Source organism: Palaemon carinicauda, chromosome 44, assembly GCF_036898095.1.
Source record: "Palaemon carinicauda isolate YSFRI2023 chromosome 44, ASM3689809v2, whole genome shotgun sequence".
NCBI classification, from domain to species: domain Eukaryota; kingdom Metazoa; phylum Arthropoda; class Malacostraca; order Decapoda; family Palaemonidae; genus Palaemon; species Palaemon carinicauda.
Window position 1 is genome coordinate 26,867,808 of NC_090768.1, and position 22,283 is coordinate 26,890,090.

At 42.5% G+C, this 22,283-nt stretch overlaps 1 protein-coding gene across 3 annotated transcripts in view; it reads left to right on the plus strand.

The window, feature by feature from the left end:
* Positions 1–22,283, plus strand: part of LOC137634088 (solute carrier family 49 member 4 homolog) — a 78,774-nt gene that overhangs the window by 31,651 nt on the left and 24,840 nt on the right. For all 3 annotated transcript variants that reach the window (XM_068366307.1, XM_068366306.1, XM_068366305.1), the window contains exons 4-5: positions 4,330–4,483; positions 16,508–16,598. In XM_068366307.1, the coding sequence (XP_068222408.1) occupies positions 4,330–4,483; positions 16,508–16,598 (245 nt within the window). The remainder of the gene's footprint in view (positions 1–4,329; positions 4,484–16,507; positions 16,599–22,283) is intronic.

A 22,283-nucleotide genomic window follows, 5' to 3' on the forward strand; every position in this document is an offset into this window, starting at 1 on the left:
TTCACAGACTGTCAAGCAGTTACATGACGTTGCCTTCTGGTCTGCTACTAATGCACCAGTGCTGTATGTCCTCACGCACCTGTTGTGGTTGACAGTTCAGTTGTTGACAGTTCACAGACTGTCAAGCAGTTACATGATGTTGCCTTCTGGTCTGCTACTAATGCACCAGTGAGAGACTCACTGAGATAACCTAGCTTTTATCGGACAAGGTTCCTGTAGATGAGAAAGTGCTGTTCTCCCTCCTACTGATATTCCGTTGAGGACTCTGTCATTTGGAGAGGAGCCTTAAGCTGCTTAGCCTCCTATGGAGTTTAATTAAATCATGATGATTTTTTAAGGATCTTCGTCCGGATCTTGTAACTGCTGCTCCTCGTTCGCCTAAACGTCAGAACTTACACTAGGCCTAGCTACTTCGAAGCCGTTGTTTTTAAGCTAGTGCTCTCTCGCTCTCCTAGAGAGCGTTACGTTGGCTAGGCGACTGGTTTTTGCACCAGGAGGAGTTTTAGGGATACAGCCTTTGATTTCCCTTCTTTTAAACTGGCTTATAGAGCGAGAGTCTGATAGGACACGAGAGAAGTTCTCGGCTTGGGAGTTCATGCCTCTGCCCAGATAGACTTCTCAATTCTGGTAGACTCGCCCTGGCGCCTAGCCAGGAGACGCTCCAAGTTGTTCACAGGTCAACTTCTCAACTTTTGTCGAGCCTTTGAAGTTTTTCTGTACTATTATGTCACACATAACAAGGCTTTCAGGGATGGTAAATGGTTCCGCCTCAGTCGCTAACCCCGTCTGTTGCCACACCTGCTCCCGTAGACCCTAATGGGCTTTGCTGCAAGACATGCAGTCCAAGCTTGCGTCCTTGATAGAGGACTTAAATGCGGAGAAGAACCTTCTGGCCAACAACCTTCCAACCGGTTGGTTGTGCGCCCTGTTGACGCTGAGGTAACCTACTCGCGTCTGCCAGTTGAGGTGGTTCCTCCTTCTGGCCAACAACCTTCCAACCGGTCGGTTGTGCGCCCTGTTGACGCTGAGGTAACCTACTTGCGTCTGCCAGTTGAGGTGGTTCCTCCACCGATGCGACCCAGTGTGGGTTGCCAGTCGCACGTTGACGTTAAGCGACGCTCGGAGGTGGTTGTTGACGTTCAGGACGTTCAACAACCAGCAGAGGTGACTTGTTGTGACGCAGTGCGTCAACCTCAGCAACCCGGTAGGGTGTTGACTGCACAACCCAGACAGTCTAGACAGTTTCGGGTTGACGCTGTACTTCCTCGCGCACCCATGGTTGTTGACAGTTCACAGACTGTGCAGCAGTGCCATGATATTGCGTCCGGCTCCGTCACGCATCCACCAGTGCGACCGGATTCAGCGAGTCAGACGTTGCCCACTCCGTTGCCGTTTCCTCATCAGTTTCGGATGAGGAACCCTCTGATGAGGACGTTGCTGAACAAGACGATCAGCCCCCAGCCCTGCTATCCATCCAGAAGATGCTGAAGAAGGAACGCTGCCCAGTCAGGCTGTGGATGAGTCTGGTAGGGACACTGTCATCCGTGGATCAATTTGTGTCACTAGGAAGACTACACCTCCGTCCTCTTCTATACCATCTAGCTTTTCACTGGAAAAAGGACAAGACGCTAGAAGCGGTCTCGATCCCGGTTTCCGGGAAGATAAAGTCTTGTCTGACTTGATGAAAGGACTATATCAACCTTAGAGAGGGTCTTCCCCTGACTGTTCAGACTCCCAACCACGTTCTCTTCTCGGACGCAGGCTGGGGTGCGACATTAGACGGTAGGGAATGCTCGGGATTATGGAACTCGAGTCAAAGGACAATGCATTTCAACTGCAAGGAGCTACTGGCAGTACGTCTGACCTGGAAAAGCTTCAGGTCAAAGTGGTGGAGGTGAACTCGGACAACACCACGGCTTTGGCGTACATCTCCAAGCAAGGAGGGACCTACTCTCTGACATTGTACGAGATCGCAAGGGACCTCCTCACCTGGTCAAAAGGTCTAGACATATCACTAGTAACGAGGTTCATCCAAGGCAACTTGAATGTCATGGCAGATTGTCTCAGTCGGAAGGGACAAATAATTCCAACAGAATGGACCCTCCACAAGGATGTATGCAAGAGACTTTGGGCCACCTGGGGCCAGCCAACCATAGATCTCTTCGCAACCTCGATGACCAAGAGGCTCCCAATATTTTGCTCACCAATCCCGGACCCAGCAGCAGTTCATATAGATGCCTTTCTACTAGATTGGTCACATCTAGATCTATATGCATTCCCTCCGTTCAAGATTGTCAACAAGGTACTGCAGAAGTTCGCCTCTCACGAAGGGACAAGGTTGACGCTAGTTGCTTCCCTCTGGCCCGCGAGAGAATGGCTCACCGAGGTACTTCGATGGCTAGTAGACGTTCCCAGAACACTTCCCCTAAGGGTGGACCTTCTACGTCAGCCACGCGTAAAGAAGGTACACCAAGGCCTCCACGCTCTTCGTCTGACTGCCTTCAGACTATCGAAAGACTCTCGAGAGCTAGAGGCTTTTCGAAGGAGGCAGCCAGAGCGATTGCTAGAGCAAGGAAAACATCCACCCTTAGAGTCTACCAATCGAAGTGGGAAATCTTCCGAAACTGGTGCAAGTCAGTATCCGTATCCTCGACCAGTACCTCTGTAACTCAAATAGCTGACTTTCTCTTATATCTGAGGAAAGAACGATCTCTTTCAGCTCCCACTATCAAGGGTTACAGAAGCATGTTGGCATCAGTATTCTGTCACAGAGGCTTAGATCTTTCCAACAATAAAGATCTACAGGACCTCCTTAAGTCTTTTGAGACCACGAAGGAGCGTCGTTTGGTTACACCTGTTTGGAATTTAGACGTGGTACTAAGATTCCTTATGTCAGACAGGTTCGAACCGCTACAATCAGCCTCCCTGAAAGATCTCACCTTAAAGACTCTTTTCCTGATATGCTTAGCCACAGCTAAAAGAGTCAGTGAGATTCATGCCTTCAGCAAGAACATCGGATTCTCATCCGAAACGGCTACATGTTCTACAACTTGGTTTTCTAGCCAAACACGAGCTGCCTTCTCGGCCTTGACCAATATCGTTCGATATTCCAAACTTATCGTATGGTTGGAAATGAACTAGAAAGAGTCTTATGTCCTGTAAGAGCTCTTAAGTTCTATTTAAAAACCTTTACGAGGCCCGTCTGAAGCTTTATGATTTTCAGTTAAGAATCCATCTTTGCCTATGTCAAAGAATGCTTTATCCTATTTTATCAGACTGTTAATACGAGAAGCTCATTCCCATCTGAATGAGGAAGACCAAGCTTTGCTGAAGGTAAGGACACACGAAGTTAGAGCTGTCGCAACTGCCGTGGCCTTTAAACAAAATAGATCTCTGCAAAGTATAATCGACGCAACCTATTGGAAAAGCAAATCAGTGTTCGCGTTTTTTTATCTTAAGAATGTCCAGTCTCTTTACGAGAACTGCTACACTCTGGGACCATTCGTAGCAACGAGTGCAGTAGTGGGTGAGGGCTCAACCACTACAATTCCCTAATTCCATAACCTTTTTAATCTTTCTCTTGAAATGTTTTATTATTGTTTTTGGGTTGTCCGGAAGGCTAAGAAGCCTTTCGCATCCTACTTGATTTGGCGGGTGGTCAAAGTCATTTCTTGAGAAGCGCCTAGATTAGAGGTTTTGATGAGGTCCTGTTGTATGGGTTGCAACCCTTGATACTTCAGATCCTAGGGGTCGCTCAGCATCCTAAGAGGATCGCGAGGCTCCGTAAGGAAGACGTACTTAAAAAGGCAGAGTAATTGTTCAAGTCGACTTCCTTACCAGGTACTTATTTATTTTATGTTTGTTATTTTGAATAACTGCTAAAATGAAATACAAAATACTTAGCTCATAATAATGTAAACATGTAATGCTGGTCTCTACCCACCCCCCTGGGTGTGAATCAGCTTATATGATCACCGGCTAAGTTTAATATTGGAAAATGTTATTTTTATTAATAAAATAAGTTTTTGAATATACTTACCCGGTGATCATATATTAAAGGACCCTCCCTTCCTCCCCAATAGAGACCCAGTGGACCGAGGAGAAAATTGGTTCTTTGTTTACTTGGAGTACTAAGTACCTGCTCGACAGATGGCGCTGTTGATGTACACCCCCACCTGCATAGCGATCGCTGGCGTATTTTGACCGTAGGTTTTTCTGTCGACCAACAGAGTTGCAGCTTATATGATCACCGGGTAAGTATATTCAAAAATTTATTTTATTAATAAAATAACATTTTTCTATTAATAACTTTATATGCTGTATTTTCAGTGTGCAGTATGGAATACTTGGGGCCCAATAACAGAATCTGTCAAAATAGCATATCCTTCTTGGAGTGATGCCCAGATTGCTTTGTTATCCATGTGGGGAACTATAACTATGATCCTGGGCCTCTTACCATTAACAACACTGCTTCAGGTTAAAGGTTGGTATATTGGTAGACTTCTTTATTCATTCATAAATACACATTCCTGTTCAGATACCCTGATGTTTTACATCTATGCACAAATGTAGGAGATAGAGAAAATAGACTGTTCAAAATTGTCAAGGATTACTTGTATTATTATTATTATTATTGTCATAAGATTATAAATGACTTCAGGAAGTCCACATGTCATATTTATAGACGTAGTTCTCACCTGGAAGGATATATTCCTAAAATGTGTTGAAAACTGGTTTAAGGTAAAGTAGGAGGGTGCAACTCGTGACTTCTGCTTAAAATTTTGGAAATTCAGATCATTACATTTTTGGTTAAGAGAATGCATTTATTTCATTTTTGAAATAGTTTTTCAATGAAAATAAATTGGTTTAATGATAAAAAATCCTTTTTATATGTTTATGCAAGTGCTATCGGTCCCGTACGCAACACTTTTCAGACTAGGGTACCTATTTATTTACTTTTTCTTGAAATATTCTGGGGAAAGCTATTTATTTTAGTATCCTATATACAGTAACTACAGCATTTTCTATGAATTCGTGAGGATTATCAGATTTCTTATATTATCATTGGTATTACTGAGGATTATCAGATTTCTTATATTATCAGTGGTATTCGTAAATAAAAGTTTGCTCTACGTCTTTAAGTTATGTTCTTCATATTTCTTTGCTCGTTTATATTTTTACATTTGTTCCCATACTAAAAAACCTTCCACTATTTATTTGGATATTTTTTCAGCAAAGCTGGAAGGTAGCCATTAGACTTAAAGTGCCAGGTGGCAACCCTGTCTAACCGTTTGGGCGGGTAGGCCGAGGGTGGCTAGGGGGTACCCAGCCACCTCTAGACATACTCTCACAGTTGTGAGCTACGTCACTTTTTCTTTTGGCTCGGTTGAGAGTGGACGTCTCCTCTCTCTCCTCCCAAGGCAGTCATTGGACATTTTTAATCTTTCTCTTTTCAGGTGTGATTGCTTCTTTGGATCGCCTTCATGCGGACTTGTCTTGTGTGCGAGGGTGCTGCGTGCGGTACCTTCATGTCATCACTGGATACCGACCCTCACTCTCTGTGTCCTTCGTGTAGAGGACGTCATTGCAAGCAGGGTTCGCCCTATACAGAGTGTAGGAAGTGGCCTGCCTCCCAATGGGAGAAATTTGGACAGCGCAGAAAGAAGAAGGCTAAGCGTGATCTCTCTCCCTCAGGGCTGAGGAAAGTCCGTTCTTCTACTTCTTGCACCCTCAAATCTCTTTGTAAAGCCCCTCGTTCGTGCTCCTTCGAGGGATGATCAAGCAGCAGCGCAGACCTTCTAACTCCTTGGCAATCCCGGGGCACTGGGGTGGTAGTTGCTTCCCCTAGAGGAGCAACTTCACCCCCAGCTGCCTGGGAGCCATTTTCCCTTGCAGGTGTTTTGCAGGTATGGCCAACCTTAGGGGTTTCTGTATCCCTACGAAGGAAGAATTTGTTCATCTCTTTCAGCGCGGTGTCAGGAAGGACCCTTCTCCAGAGCTTTCAACATCTCTCGCTTGGGAGGTTTCCGAAGTCCATCTGTCCGGGCGACAGATGGACTTCCTTGGTCTTTCACGCGCAGATGAGGCGATCGCTCGCGTTCGCCCCTCCAACGCCCTCTTACTGACAACGATCCTACTCGCCATCCTGGGACTTCGTTGTCCTGTAACCTCCAGCCTTCTGTTTCTTCCCACGGAAACCTTTCCACCATCAGCATGGGGGACGAGCTTCTCCATCTCCTCGCTCTTCAGGACACTCTTCTCTTGATCGTCGTTCGCGACAATCTGAAGATCATCAGGATCGTAGGTCATCACTCTAGAGCTTCATGCTCACGAGACCATAGGTCTCAACACTCTCCTCGGAGGCGTTCCTCTTCATGAGGAGAAAGAAGTCTCGTGATCGCGTTCTGCACAATCACGAGCATCCCAGTCTAGATCTAGGTCCAGACGCTCACGTTCTAGATCACGAGGACGACGATCGCGGTCGCGAGGATCAAGGTCCCGTTCACGAGGGCGAAGTTTACGCTTGCGAGACCGCTGTTCACAAGAATGACGTTTATGTTTGCGAGGCCGACGCTCATGTTCGCGAGCTAGGCATTTACGACGCTTCTCGGATGAGAGCCAGACACTCACGTTCACGAGCGTGAACCGCGCGTTAACAATGTAGTGGTTTCCGGACTGTGGCCAGATGTAGCACGCAGACTGCCTTGCGTCTGAATGCCGACCATACTCCAACATTTCACTACACAAAAAGAAACGGTGGAATACTCAGAAATCTGTGTAAAAGGTAAACCATCAAGGATGAACTGGACACTGGGCACCACCCCTTGATTTTATACTGGGCAAGGGGACCCAGCTAGGACATTACTTCCCTATTTATGTTCTTGGGTTCCCCGTCTCTCTCCGCAGTGCTATGTACAGAGTCCTAAATAAGAGGAGCAGTGTGCTTTCCAGGTAAGATTTATATGTATAGGTTTCAGTAAACTATAAGAACTTTAGGAGAGAAAAATGTTATTAAAACCATATATGAAAAAATCTAAATTGGTGGCTGAGAAGGGGACATTGCAGCGGAAGGAAAAACTTACAGTTTATAAGAAAATGGAAAAAAGTTTATTTCATTTCTGAGAAAAAAATACAAAACTGTAGTACAAAAAGTCAGGTCTTCAAAAAACCATAATCAGAGACATAGATATATCCAGGATGAGCCTCACAGGAATCAATCCTTTAAATGTTTAATCTACATACACAAGTATAAACAAAGGCCCACCTAACAGTGTATCTATTTGTGCTAAATTCAAATGTAATTTGAATGAACTTGCATCAAGATAAGATCAAAGGAATTATAAAACAAGGTTTCACATTGAACCCGACTTTACATTCTCACCTTTACATCAGAAAGACAAAAAAAATTTGTATATATATTATAAAAACTTACAATCCTCAGTGATACACAGTATATTATGGTTATTCTACACCCATGAAAATGGATGAGGCAAGACCAATTATAATAATTTTTTGAGCCCCTCCTATTGATTGCGAAGTCACACAAAAATAAGGTATAACATATAAAAGTCCTTTTTCAGGATAAAGCCCTATCTGGTTTGTGATACAAATTTTCTAATTGTTAACATCAAGACAGAGCCTTTTCAGTCAAGGTAGATATTTTCCAGAGAAAGTTCGAGGATTGTGACATAAGAAAACTTCAAGCCTAAAGGAAAAGCCTGCAACACTGTGGTTTATTATCTGCATAAACAGTCAGCCGTGTTTGGACATTGACAACCCTTAAAGATTTTCTGCCGCTGAAACTTTTCTATGCCACTTTATGTTCCCTTGTTTCTGGGGACGAGTATGTGAAACACTATCCATGAAAACTCTGTCAATATATGAAAAAACGCAATTACACTATGATAGGAAAACATCTGTTGGTGATAAGAATTATATAATAAAACACACAAGTAAAGCTACTCTGACTTGGAATAATTCTCAGTCAGTACTCTCGCTATCATGATAGCTAAACTTCAATTACATAGTTGCTATACCAGTTGTATGGGTCAAGAATCTTAGGATTTTTTATAGATAGCAGTAAAGCTACTTCTTTAACATCAAGGATGCTATTCTCAATTTATGGTGCAAACTAGGCCAAGCTTATGAGTACCAGTTCAATAAACATCATTAAGAAATGTCTAAATCGTTACATTGCATCATTGTTGATAATTTATTCATTGCTGGATTACTATTCCAAGTCCATAGGGTAGAGGAATGTTCATGACACTCCAACAATTCTCTGGGTTAATAGGATACACAGAGTATGTTTGATACAGATTTGTTCCCTCTGTCCACTGTCTGGGCTAGTTCACAACCGTTTTTTGTCAAATCCCCTCACACTTGGGAATTTCTGTCCATAAGAACAGTTGAATGTCTGCAGAATGCTTCTCTACTTGATCGAAATTCTAGTTAGCATCTCCAAGTCCAGGGAGTAGGGTGCACTGCCAGCCACCTGTTTCATGAAACAAAAACAGAATAAAACATTATTAGTGGCTTGAGGCTAATTAAATACATTGTACTGACATATATGAAAGTACAGTAATTTATAATTTTCCTAACATTAAAAGAATTAAGGTTTCTTCACACAAACCCCTTATCATTATTAAAACGATCAAGGTCTAGACGTTCCTCATCTAGAGGTAGAGGTAGGTGTTCGCGCAGTCCATCAGTGCTTAGCCCTTCACTCCTTCCTTCTCTTAAATGACTTTGGACCAACCCTGATCATGACACTGACCGTCCCTCAGACAGGCGTCAAGCTAAACCTCCCGTGCCCTTTGCTGCCTGGGGTGCTTTAGCAAATCATTCGCCTACGCAACGGTCAGCAGCGCATCCCATTGTGACACATTCTCCAACGCTTAGCGTTGCCCCTACTCAAAGGCCCTCTCTGCCAACTTCGTCGGGTGTAGGTGCTTCTTGGCAGCAGCAGGAATGTGCTTTTCCGCCTTCTTCCAGTGTGGCTCCTAGTGCTCGTGAATCTCACCCAATGTCGTGCGAAACTCATCATTTTGCAAATTTGCTTGCAAATTGGCGATTTCCACTAGCAATTCACGAGCAGAGGTTTCAGAACCGTGAGTAAGTGCGGTACCAAGACCTCCGCCTCCGGCTTCTACCACCTCCAGTGGCAGGTCTATACCCTTTCTAGAAGGTTTGCTGATGTCTCTATTAGCCCAGATTGTCCTTCTTTTTCGTCAAAGGAACATATCCTGCTGCTGCAAAGATTCTTCCCTACAACTGTGCAGGTTCCATCTGGAGATCCCCCTAGGGAATGTTCTCCTCATAGACTTTCAGGGAAGCCCAGGGCTTGCCTAAAGGTACTGAGCCTTCAGCTTCCTTCCCTACAGGGGATTTATCAGACAGCCCTAGCGTCAGCAAACAGCCATGGTTCGGAGCTGTCGTCGGGGCAGTGATGCAGATTTTTTGGACCTGTCCTTCCGGCTCGTTCCTCGGAAGCTCCTGAGAACCCTTCGCAACCTTTGGTTCCAGTAGATGCAAGGGACCTCTGCTGTCTCTTGCCTGAAGAGGAAAAGAGGAGTTCCTGAGGTCACAACTTCGTCAAGGATAATGCTGACACCAGTTAGACTGTCAAGGACAATGTCAAACATCTCTGGTTCTTCGTCCCCTCGTTCTCTTGGCTCTTTGTCACCGCTGCCGAGAGTATCGTGTGAGAAGGAGTCCATTCCAGACCCCCTCCCTACCATCTTTTGAGGAAAACCTTCCTTGTGACAATAGTGTCACTTCTTCAGAGTTTTCCAGGAAAGCCAGACTATCCAGGCCTTCAATGCTGGAAACCTACCTTCCTCCTCTTAAGGAGTCTAAGGACTACAAGACATTGCCTAAGTCCTCTTCTAAGGGGTCAGGAAAGTCAGCCATCCTAATCTCGACCACGATCCACCCCGAGACGAATTCCCAGTGTTGGATGATGGAGACTTCTCTGTCAGCCCCGCTTCAGAAGGAGAACAGGAGGAGTCTGAACACGCCTTCTGGCACATTTTGACTTTGATGAATGCTCTCAACGGGTTGTGCGACCCAGAATAGGCACCTCAGGAGGGCAAAGACACGGTCTTTTGGCACTCAAAAGCCCCACCTTGATCTCAGGGACTGAAGAGTGCCCGACATGAAATTACTTCTCGGCTCTCTTGAGTTCTCCTCCTCCCTTCGATCAGGCTCAGCCAAGCTCCTCCCACCACCTCGTGTCCAGCAGAGGAGGTATTATGAGGTCTTGGACAAGCCTCGACCAGCTCTTCCTCTTTATCATTCCTTGGAGGAAATAACTAAGGGGCTCTCTCTAGAGAGACTTTCCGGCCGTTTGGTCACGTTCTTGGCGGCGGAGATCCTTAACCAAGAAAAGGTCTCAAAGTATGCCATGCAGGCTACTTCGTGGCCGAATCTGTGGTTAGGATCCTTGGGAATTCTGGTATAGACGAAGGATTTTTCCCAAAGGAAGTACCAGCAAGGCAATGGAGACGTTCCTCCTCTCAGGTACCCGAACTATTGAATTCCTGTCCCACCACCTGTTAAACTTTTGGGCCAACACCATCCTCAAATGCAGGGACTTTGTATCTGAGAGGTTCCATCACCAAGTCCCTAATGTTGAGATCGTAAAGCTCAGGAACTCCTCTCTGGAGGATTCCTCTTTGTTCGAGTGTAGGGACGTCGAATATGCTGCAGAAAGGAAAGGTAGAGGAAGTCCCACCAGGACTCTCTCCTCCATAGGTCCCTTACATCCCAGCCTACAGACCACCATCTCCGCAGCCCAACCAGCCTAAAGCCTCGACAAGCAAAGCGGCCGTGAAGAAAGAGGTGTCAAAGAAGCCCTTTCCGACCAAGGACAAGAAAGGCACAAAGTCCTCTCGAGGAGGGAAACATCCTAGAGGAAGCGGCTGTGGCCACAAAAGCTAGGACAGGTGATCCCCTGCTTGCCCACCAATAGGGGGATGCTTACAAAGCTGCTGGGACAGGTGGAAGCAGCTTGAGGGTGATCCCAGAACAGTCTCCATGATTCGTTCATGGTATTGCGTCCCGTTCATGTCATCTCTTCCTCCCCTGATCAAGGATCCAGTAACAATAGACTCCTTTGCGATGGGATCAGCATAGGGGTTGGCCCTTTGGTCCGAAGTCCAGAACATGTTGGAGAATGGCGCTCTCCAGGAGGTCCTTGACGACTCAACAGCCTTCTTCAGTCAACTCTTTCTTGTGAAAAAGGCGTCTGGAGGCTGGAGACCATCATCAACCTATCGCCTCTGAACAAATTTGTCAAACAGACTTCGTTCAGCATGGAGACGCAGACTAGGTCAGACAAACGTTAAGACCACAGGACTTCATGTGCACACTGGACCTAAAGGATGCATACTTCCAGATCCTAATCCATCCGTCTTCAAGTAAGTATCTGAGATTCAACCTAGACAACAATAAATACTAGTTCAGGGTACTATGCTTCGGGCTTTTCACAGCTCTTCACAGTGTTCATCCTGGTTTCATCATGGGCACACAGAATCGGCATCCGTCTCCTCCGTTATCTGGACGACTGGCAGATCTTAGCAGACTTGGTAGCAACCCTTCTTTAGCACTGAGACATGCTTCTGAGGGTTTGGCAAGATCTGGGGATCAGAGTGAACCTCGAGAAGTCATCCTCACTTCCCGCTCAAAGACTGGTATACCTAAGAATGATTTTAGACACCAATCTCCACAAAGTCTTCAAATCAAATGACAGTGTAACAAGGCTGAGAAACCTTATCTCAGACAAGAAGAGCACTCAGCCCAGAAGTGGGAATGTCTCCTCGTACACTTATCAGGCCTCGGCTATCTAGTTCCCAACGGCTGCCTCAGGATTCGATCTCTCCAGTAGCAACTGAAATCCAATTGGAATCAGGCCTTCGGTGCCCCTGACATTCTAATCCCCGTGGGACCAGAGGAACAGATGGACCTCGAGTGGTGGGTGGCAGACAAAAATATGCGGAAGCGTGTAAATCTTCTCGTCCTCCCCCCGGACTTGATGCTGTTTTCTGATGCAAAATCCAGATCTGCAAAGACTGGATGAGGACAACTACTTAATAGGAGATATTAAAATACATGAGATAATGAAAGCAGTGAAAGCATTTAAACACAAAGCACCAGGTAAAAGTGGCATAAACAAGCTAATGCTATCGAAACTACATAATGGCATAGAGAAAACTCCAACAAATATTAAACCTTACACTCTCAATGGGATATTACCCGAAACCAAACAAAGAAGGAATTCTCATATTTCCTCCTAACCAGGGAAATACACAAAACTGCCAGCAAACAGAAGGCCAATCACTTTGGAAATGCTGGGAGAAAAGTGTTTGAAAAAATCATAAACACAAGACTAAGGAGATCCTAGAAAATATTCTAGAAACACCAACACTTTTTCAGAACAGGGAGAAGCACTGAAACTGCCCTCATGATAATTTACAAAACAGTACCCATGAACCAACTAAATAAAAAACACCAATGCAATGTCATCTGCAGAGATATCTCAAAGGCATTTGACAGAGTATGGCATGAGTGCCTCAAATATAAAATACTTCAATTGGAACTACCAATAATAATGGAAAAACTCCTCTCAAGCTTCATAAAACACTGAACTGTCAGTATACGTAGCAGAGATGGGAAACTGGGTGAAATAATAGATGTAAAAAGTGGGGTACCACAGGGGGTCATACTATCCCCAACACATTTTATAATCTACAAAGCAGATATGCCAACCACCCCCGAATATGCCATAATTATGCCTATGCAGATAACATAACACAATTAATGATGCATCTTACAAATTCCAAAACATTTTTGAAAATAAAAACAGAAAGAGAAATGAAAAAATAAATGATTACGAAAACAAGTGGAAAATAAAAACAAACAGCAACAAATTCCAACTCTTACCAGTATCAAAAAATAAACCAGCACCAATAACAGTAAACAACATAAATATTCTTTTTAACAATGAAGTTAAAATCCTTGGCCATTCTATCTAAAGAACTGGGTATGAACTGCCATATCAAACAAAAACTCCAACTGGCAAAACACACAAGAGGAGCATTAAAGCATTTCAAATTTTTGGATAAAAACATAAGAATAAATCTCTACAGAAGCCTGATAAGACCTCTATTCAAATATCCAATAGCACCAGCAAGCACAATGGCTCAATCAAAGATGAAATTCCTACAAAAACTAAAAAATGGAAACCTAAGAAACATACATGGCGTAAACCATAATAATAACAATAGTAATAATGGTAACATAAATGAAAACAACGAAACACTTCATAACATATACAATCTCGTACCAGCGAACATCGGGTACCACAGAAGAGCCACACGAGCCTGGGAAAGATTAAAAAATATTTACCCAGACTTTCAACAAGAAGTAAGGAAGTAACAGACAGAAAACAAGCATTCCTGGTGGAAAAGGATAGCTCTCCTTTCATTGCTCATGATGAACCAAATCCCGAGTTTTAAAATAAACCAATAAAACAAAGTAAACAAACATAAATAAACAAGCTCCAGAAAAGGAATAATCATGAAAACACAAGTCCGTCAGAGGCTGGGAAGAGAACTCGCCCCCTGGAAGCCCACAAGGCATGATATTACAACAAAAAAAACCAACAACCAAAAGCTATTGGGTCGGCTGCAGTCTTTTCACCTCCCACTGTACTTCACTTTAACACTATTCCCTCCAATCCTTACAATCTTAATTCCTCCCCCCTCTCCACTATTCTGTAGCTATAGCTGTAGACCTCAGACCTCTGGTCAGAGTCCAAAAAGTACCTTCACACATAAGTCTCTTAGAGATGAGGGCCATCTTTCTGGCCTTTCAGCAATTCCATCAGTTCCTGGCGGGCCACTCAGTGGTAGTGATGAACGACAACACCACAATAGTGGCTTGCACCAACAAACAAGGAGGTACCTTTATGTAGCCCATATCGCATCTAGCAATAGAGATACTGAGATGGGCCGAAGTCCACCACTCGGTGCCACTATCAGCTCGCTTCATTCCAGGCAAAAGGAATGTGCTTGCCAACAATCTGAGCAGAGCATCTCAGATAGTTGTTACCGAATGGTCTTTGAATCATCTAGTTGCAAACAAAGTCCTGACTTTGTGGCATTCTCTGATAGTGGATCTCTTCGCAACGGCCCTGAACTTCAGGCTCCCGCTGTACTGTACTGCTCCCCAGTCCCAGACCCCAAGGCTCTGCCAAGATGCATTCCAACAACGGTGGAACAACATCAACGTTTACCCCTTTCCCCCATTCTGTCAGATGAAAAGGGTTCTCAACAAGGCCTGAACATCGGTAAACCTATCCATGACTCTCATAGCTCTGCTATGGCATCATGCAGAATGGTTTCCGGACCTTCTGTAGCTCCTGACGGAGCCTCCAAGAGCACATCCTCCACGATGTGATCTACTCAAACAACCACACGGTAACATCCAACACAAAGCAGTAGCTTCGCTACGACTTCAGGCCTGGAGACTATCCAGCATCTCCTCACTCCGATAGGATTTTCGCAACAAGTTGCGATCAGGATGTCTGGACATCTTCGGAAATCATCAGCAGCAGTCTACCAGGCAAAGTGGAACAATTTTTGTGGTTGGTATCGTGGAAGGGTATCTCTACGCTAGATTTGACTCTTTCAGGATAGCAAGTCTCTGCTCTGTAACTGACAATTCAGATCATCTGTTATTGTGCCCAGTTAGGAGTCTGAGGCTCTACCTCAAGAGAACAGCAGCAGCTCGCCCCTGGGTACCTTTGCTTTTTGTCAGTACCTGGAGAAACAAAAGGAGGATCACCAAGAACACACTCTCTTCATGGATTCGCAGAGTCATCGATCACGCTCTGAATCCAGATCCTCCTCCAACATGTCGACTCAGAGCTCTTGATGTCGGGGGCCTAGCCACGTCCCTGGCCATCAAAAGGAATTACTCTGTGACGCAGGTTTTGCAAGCAGGGGTGTCGAAGCGCCAGACGACTTTCATAGCACATTACCTGCAAGATGTGACCCACAGGAGATTCGATACGTTCTCTATCGGTCTTGTGTTCGGTGCACAACAGCTGGTTTAGTACCTCAAGCTCCTTATTGGACAAGTAGCAGAAGGTTGAGGGCACTGTTACCCAGTTTTAGTCTTGGGAAAAGCACCCTCCTGGGCTCTCTGTACAAGCTGGCTTCAACCACTGTAGGTAAACCATAGCTCCCTTGTGTATCTACAGTAGTATTATTACGTCCCCCTACCCTAGCGAGGTGGTATTGGGAAAGTCTTGGTCAACTCAATTATTTCCTATAAGACTCTGAATAACTTTTACCTTGACAGTCAGACTGCTTATAACTCAACACAGCTTGCGTAGGCTGCAGACCTTGTTAGCTAGGTGTTAAGGTCTCCTTATTTTTGGTACTAACTTGCTCAAAAGAGGAGATCCTGGGTAAAGCCAAAAGGGCCATCCACCCTCCTAATGTGTGAGTCACCCCTTTTAAATAGTGTAGGTTTGTATTCCAGTTACGGAAGAAATGACAAATTTGGAAATAATTTGTATTTCTCCTAACGATAAAAACCTCGAGCTATTTATACAAACTTACCTGCCAACCCTGTCCCCCTTGAAGTCCTACCTCCAAGCAAAGTGAAGCACTGTCACAGGTGTGTGAGTGGGAGAGGTAGCTAGCTAACCCCCTTCCCCAAAAAAAAACTAGCATGATGGGTAGTTAACCCTCGCTAAATTTTAATGGCTCATCCTTTCAGCTTCGCTAAAAGAATACCCCTTATACATTAAATAGCTAAAGGTTTGTATTTTTATGAAAAAATATGAATTATTTACAAATTTGTCATATTTGCCCAGAAAAATACATGGATGAAATTGTATTATATTAGCCACGTATATATTTGTGTGTTGGGGCGATATTTTTAGTTTTGAGGGAAGGGCTCACCATTGATTAGTGAATAAATATGAAATGAGATGAATTATGTCCTTATGATCCCCAGTGACTTATTAAAACGCCATACTTATATATACTAAAGTCTATCTTTTTTAGATGGTTTTTAAAAGTAAAAAAATTTGGTTGAAAGACAAAAAAGTAGTAAGATTTTGAAGTAACCTCAAAATAATTGTTTTGATGAGGCCGAGTGATGCCCTTTAAGGAAGTTGGATAGGTATTCTGTATTGTAAGAGACCAAAAGAAGTGGTTCATAAGTAAAAACAAAGCCATGACCTTGGGGCCAAATGGACTCTGCTACCCATACAGAATTCATAGTGATCAGTACAACGTTTTGGGGTTTCTTTAATTAAAAAGTACAGGTTGTGATATGTGGAGGAGGCACGATGAGATGTCATAATAAATGCCTACCAATTTCTGGTAATTTTTATTGCACTTGATAATAAATCAGTGTTTATTTTCATATATAAACAGAAAAATTCTCTTAATAACATCTTGTAGCTACATATAAGCTTTCTTTTTCCTAGGTATTCGAATAGCACTCCTTTTAACTGCATCCTTTATGACTGCTGGGACAGCCCTCAGGTGTTTAACAGAGGAAGAACAAGCATTTAGAATGTATGTATATTTCATTTGTTAATGTATATTGCATTTGTTTAAAATGAAAATATAATTGTCCCGTAACTGGAATACAAAGCTACGCTATTCATAGGGATATTATTTTCAGTGGAGAAGAAAGGACGAGCCATTAGAAATTAGCAAGGGTTAACCACCCATCCTGCTAGTGAGTGGGTGGGGTTAGTTACTACCCCTCTCACTCACACACCTGTGACCGTACTTCGCTTTACTTTCGGCTTGGAGGGAGAGCGGTCGTTACTGCTCTTCCTCCTCACCTTTTGGAGTGACACTAATAATCTTTGACTTTTTAACTTATGTTTTCTTTAATGTTTTTATATATATTTTAAGCTTTCTGTACAGTGCTTGTTGCTGTTCGTGTGTCAACGTAGTGTGGCAGGTTTTCAAGGACAGAGTACCTTCCATTACGACCTTTCCTGGGCAGGTGTCCTCCCAAGTGACAAGGCCAAAACCGCCGCAGAGGATTCGTCTCCGTTGGATACTACCCCTCTGTTCGGATGTTTACATTGCATCCTCCCCCCCCCCTCTTGTGTCCTTGGAGGAAACTGCTTGAGGCTTTCATAGAGCTTGACTTCGGTCTTGCTCTTTCTCGCCGCTCTCCCTCATTATGTGGGCAGTTGGCAATTCCTCTGCGGGAAAACACCTTTCCCGTTTGCGGGTTAGGTTGTGCTCCTGAATGGTTTTCTTCATTAATTAAGTTGTATTAATAACTGCTTGTTTTGTTAGTTTTTATGCTGCCGCTCTCCTCCCACCATCGGTGTCAGTTGGCGAAGGGAGTGCTCAGTCCTTTATATTTGTGTCTGTTCTCTTGGGGACACCTTTCCCATCCGAGGATTAGGTGTTCCTCCCAAGGGAGTTTTTCTTGGCTGAAAAGGGCTTATATCTTTCCTCATAGGAACTGCTATGCTCAGGAGCTTCAAGCAGCAGTCTTTTCCATCCCGGAATCTCAGACCTACATAGTGGGATGTGACCTGTGCCCTATACAAGCCTTTGAGACAGGCATCAAACAGTGATCCTTTTCTCAAGACTGTCTTTTGGCTGGCCTTAGCTTTGGCAAAGCAAGTTGGCAAGTTTTATGTTATCTCTTTTGTCCAAAGTCATTGGGAAGGATGAAGGAAGGGTCTCCTTTACTTTTGCTCCTAATTTTGTGGCCAAGACCCAAAACCCACCTGTTCATGATACTAGGTTCATGTTCTGCCTCTCTTCTTGCCAAGAGACATCAAGAGGAAACCAGGATGACTTGCATCTCTGTCATTTTAGGGCTCTGCAACGCTATCTTACAGCTTAAGGACTTGTTGCTTCAGGCTTGAACACCGAAGACTCTCTATTAGCATTGACTGGATCATGAATACTGTCATTCTGGCTCTGTAAAGTCATCAGATGCACCTATTCTTCAACCAGGCAAGGATTCACAAATTCAAGTATATCAGCTCCAGCCTAGCTCCCTCACAGGATAAAAAGCATCTTCTCTTAGACAGCTATTTTGACATAAATCTAGGAGAGGTAGAAAGACTGGTCTTTTATTATTATTTCTTATCCCTCTGTTGGGGGTACAGCAGTCAAGGACATTATAGGTTGGACCAGACATCAGATGTAAGCAAGCTTCGTAACCATGCAACCTTTCTTTTCAGACAAGATTTGTTAAGAAATATCTTCCTTATCCTCCAAGACGAGGGGGAGGACAGACAGAATGTATTCAGACCCATATCTTTTGATAGCTAGTGATATATTCAGACATTATCCCATCTGGGAATATAGGTTCCCCTGTGACTGAGTACCATTAATGCATGGGTGGGCCAAACCATTAAAATGTTAGTGGAATCGGCTTACCGACTTTTGAGCGCAAGACAAATAAGCGCCGACAATTAAGTGCCTACATTTAAGTGCTATAAATTCATAATACGGTTATTGCAATCATTTGATCTCTCTCTCAAAATATTATTAAACAATTTTGAGATGGGTTTTCTGCTTTAATGAGTAAGAAGGGGAAAAACTAAATGGGTCTTTTTTAATGTTCATCTATCATGATGTAAATAAAAATCATCTCTAAACAGAATCATAGAATGATAGTAATAGGCAAACAATAAACACGCACGCACGGACAGATGCATACACAGTTTCATGGAAGTGTTTACTTTTCCTAGATGGAATCATTTTAATAATGGTAACCAAACGATTGCAATAACCTAACAATTACAGTATTCACAGAGAGAGAGAGAGTGATTGATTTATCAAGTGATTGTAATACTGTAACCTTATTTTGAATTTTTAGCGCTCAATTGTCTTGCGCTTAATTGTTAGTGCTCATTTATCTTGGGCTCAAAAGTCGGCTCATGGGTGGAATCATCACCCTGGTTTTCGTAGAGGACCAGGTAATCTGACAATTTGGATTCGTGGGACTTCCTCCCTTCAAAGGACGAGTCTCCAATTAAAGGATGATACTTGTAGTTGTGTTGGAACAAATCACAGATTTCAAAATTATTCTGTGTTTTTTTTTTTTTTTTTCAACTATACCGTACAAACCTGAATCCTTTATGTTACACTTCCTATCTCAACCAACCCACAAATCCCAGGCCTAAAGGTCAAAATTGCTAGTTGTGCAAACTGACAGGTAGGCAGGGCTTCCCATGCCACCTGTTGGTAGTTATAACCACCTATTTAGATTTAAATGGCAATTCCAGATTTGCAGAAGTCATACTTCTATTAAAGAATTCAGGTTTTTACAGTTAGGAAAAATACAAATACTCTAAACTAAATGTATTTTTCCATACCCACCCAGAAATCATCATTAGCTTTATATCCAGTGTCAAATTCCCCAGACACACATCGGATGTCTTGATGACAAAAAGCATAAGGCCTTGAAATGGCTGTTTATTCATGCCATGCCTATACCTATAAGAGTTAGTGACCCCCCTTCATAATTTCATGCTTAAAGGTGAGCCGATATGTTATGTACAACTTTCTGTTAAGAAGAGCTACCACAACAGAAAAAAAGTAATTGGGTTTGGTTTTGATCAACTGCTGTGTTATTTTGTATTAGAGCTTTATTGTTGGACTTTTCGCAATTTATTTTCCCGCCATTAATGTGCCGTTTCATTTCGGCCACTTGCGCGGGAAGTACCTGTGATGTCACGGAAAGACTTCGGCAAGAAGCGTATATAAATAATCTAGGTTATTGGAAGATTTTGCTTGTTGGAGGTTATGCTGATTGTTTGAGATTTTATGCATTATAATGCTTTGCAGTTGTACTGTATTGCAAGGGGTGTTCGAATACAGGAGGTGAATTGTTAAGAAAACAGTGGGTCGCTCAGTGCACAGCACATCGTCATCATCATCATAATAGTAACAACAAAATAATCCATAAAATTGATTATAAAAATTATTATTAATACACTTACCTACATTACATTTTAAACGCCATGTTATGAAATCCATCAATCAATCGAATATCTGCTACTTGTTCGAAACTTTTAAAATTAATTGTGCTCAATTTAAAATATACAATACTCTCTCTCTCTCTCTCTCTCTCTCTCTCTCTCTCTCTCTCTCTCTCTCTCTCTCTCTCTCTCTCTCTCTCTCTCTCTCTCTCTCTCTCTCTCTCTCTCTCTCTCTCTCTATGGTGACAGAAAAAGACTATCAAACCTTTCATCTGACCTTCACAATAACATCATGCTAAAATACCTGTCCGTATTAGCACAAGGAACTAGAGATTTACCATCAACCTTTCCATTTGGACTCGGTCTTGTTATCTTTGTGCTAGCAGGATTTGCGAATCCAAGTTTGGAATAAGCATTCCCATTACATATTCTCAGAATATGCATTCCTAGTTCTTTAATCTTTCACACGCATATCTAAAGCCGTCAGAATCAAAGGTCAGTGGTGTTCCATGAACCAGTCATAAAATGCTTTCAAGTTGATGCTCAAGATACATAAGGACTTTTGATACTAAAGTAGTGTAGTGAAAAAAACTTTTATACATGATTTACTAAGTAAGATGTAAATTTTTACAGATTTTTTATACATGATTTACTAAGTAAGATGTGAATTTTCACAGGGAATGTAATTTATGTAAACATTATTTTGGGGATCTTGGATATATAATCGATAGATAATGTTTTAGACACTAGATCCAAAGGTTAATATTAAAACTGAATATCATCGCTTCTGGTTAGAATCCTCAGCTTATATAATGATTATTTTAAATGAGTCCTTCATGCGTGTGTTGTAAATAGAGAGCAGAAGGTGACACTCCAGAAGAGAAATGATAGATATTCAATTAAAAAATGAGAAAAAATGACTAACCCCCCTCTCTCTTTCATCCTTATATGTTTGTAAATTAATGGTATCTCTTCATGAAATTTTAATGTATTATCCCTTCAATTTATTTTCCTTCCTCTTTTAAACAATATCCAGCAGATTTGTAGATTTGAGATCAAAGCCCTCAGAAGAATATTAGGAGTTAAATGGCAGGACATGATTAGAAATGAAACTGTGAGAGAGATTACTCCAGTGCCATATGTGGCTGAGATCATGGGGAGTAGATGGAGATGGTTTGAGTGAGCATGCACTTCGCACTCCCCAAGAGAGATTAGTTCACCAAACTTTCAACTGGGCTCCACAAGGCATTATAAGAGTTAAAAGACCCAGGCCTATATGGCTGAGGACGATGAAGCGTGAAGTAGATGGTGATCAATGGAGAAGTATTCGTTTAAAAGCTCAAGATAGAGATGACTGGCGAAATCTAACAGATGCCCTTTGCATCAATATGTGTGGGAGGAGATGATGATGATGAGGATAAATATGTTATTCCTTCTTGCATAATAAATTACAAACATTTTAGTTTAAATACCTAGAATTAAACATTACTTTGTTGCCCACAATATTTCATGTGCCTATATTATTTGATGCAGATATTTTATAGATGAATTTAGTGTGTGACATTCTATTAGTTGCAGAATTTGTATAGATTAAATTACTCTTTATTATTCTTTTTCATATATGAGAGCTCTGTCCAGAAACACCCAGTGTGTTCTATTTTTAGTTACGTCCCCTCAAAACTGACATAGAATTGTTTTTATGAAGAATTTTTTTTTCTTCATATCTCATTTCTTAATTGACAAATTTCAACACTGCTGTTTTCCTGGCTACTTTCTTCATATGGTTTGAACTAATATGGTTCCAGAATTGCTATTGACTGATCCTCATTATCTGCTACATCTTCTTTGTTTATATCATCCAAATCTATAGAAAAATCAATCAAATATACGTTGTGTCTGCTGTCTCAATCATTTTTCACCTGGTTAGCTTATTGTAAGCGAACCGGGTGTCAGAGTCAAGTTGTCTCTACGTGACGTCACACAGTGGCGGAGCAGCCTTTGCCAAATCTCGCGAGTCTGGTTGGAGCCTGTACCAGCTGGTGTAAATAATTGTATCAACAAACGAAAATGCAGCCGAATGTTTATCAAGTTATGGTTTCGAGTGAATTATAATTAGATATTGTTTATGTTTTTTCAGTTATTTTAGGCATGTCTGCCCATATATAAAATAATTGATTTGTATAAAGATAAGAAAGACTGGAAAGTGAACTTTCTTTATAATGGATTGTGTTGTATGAGAAATAAGGGTTATAGTATAAAAAATTATATGAATTTTAAACACAATATTGGT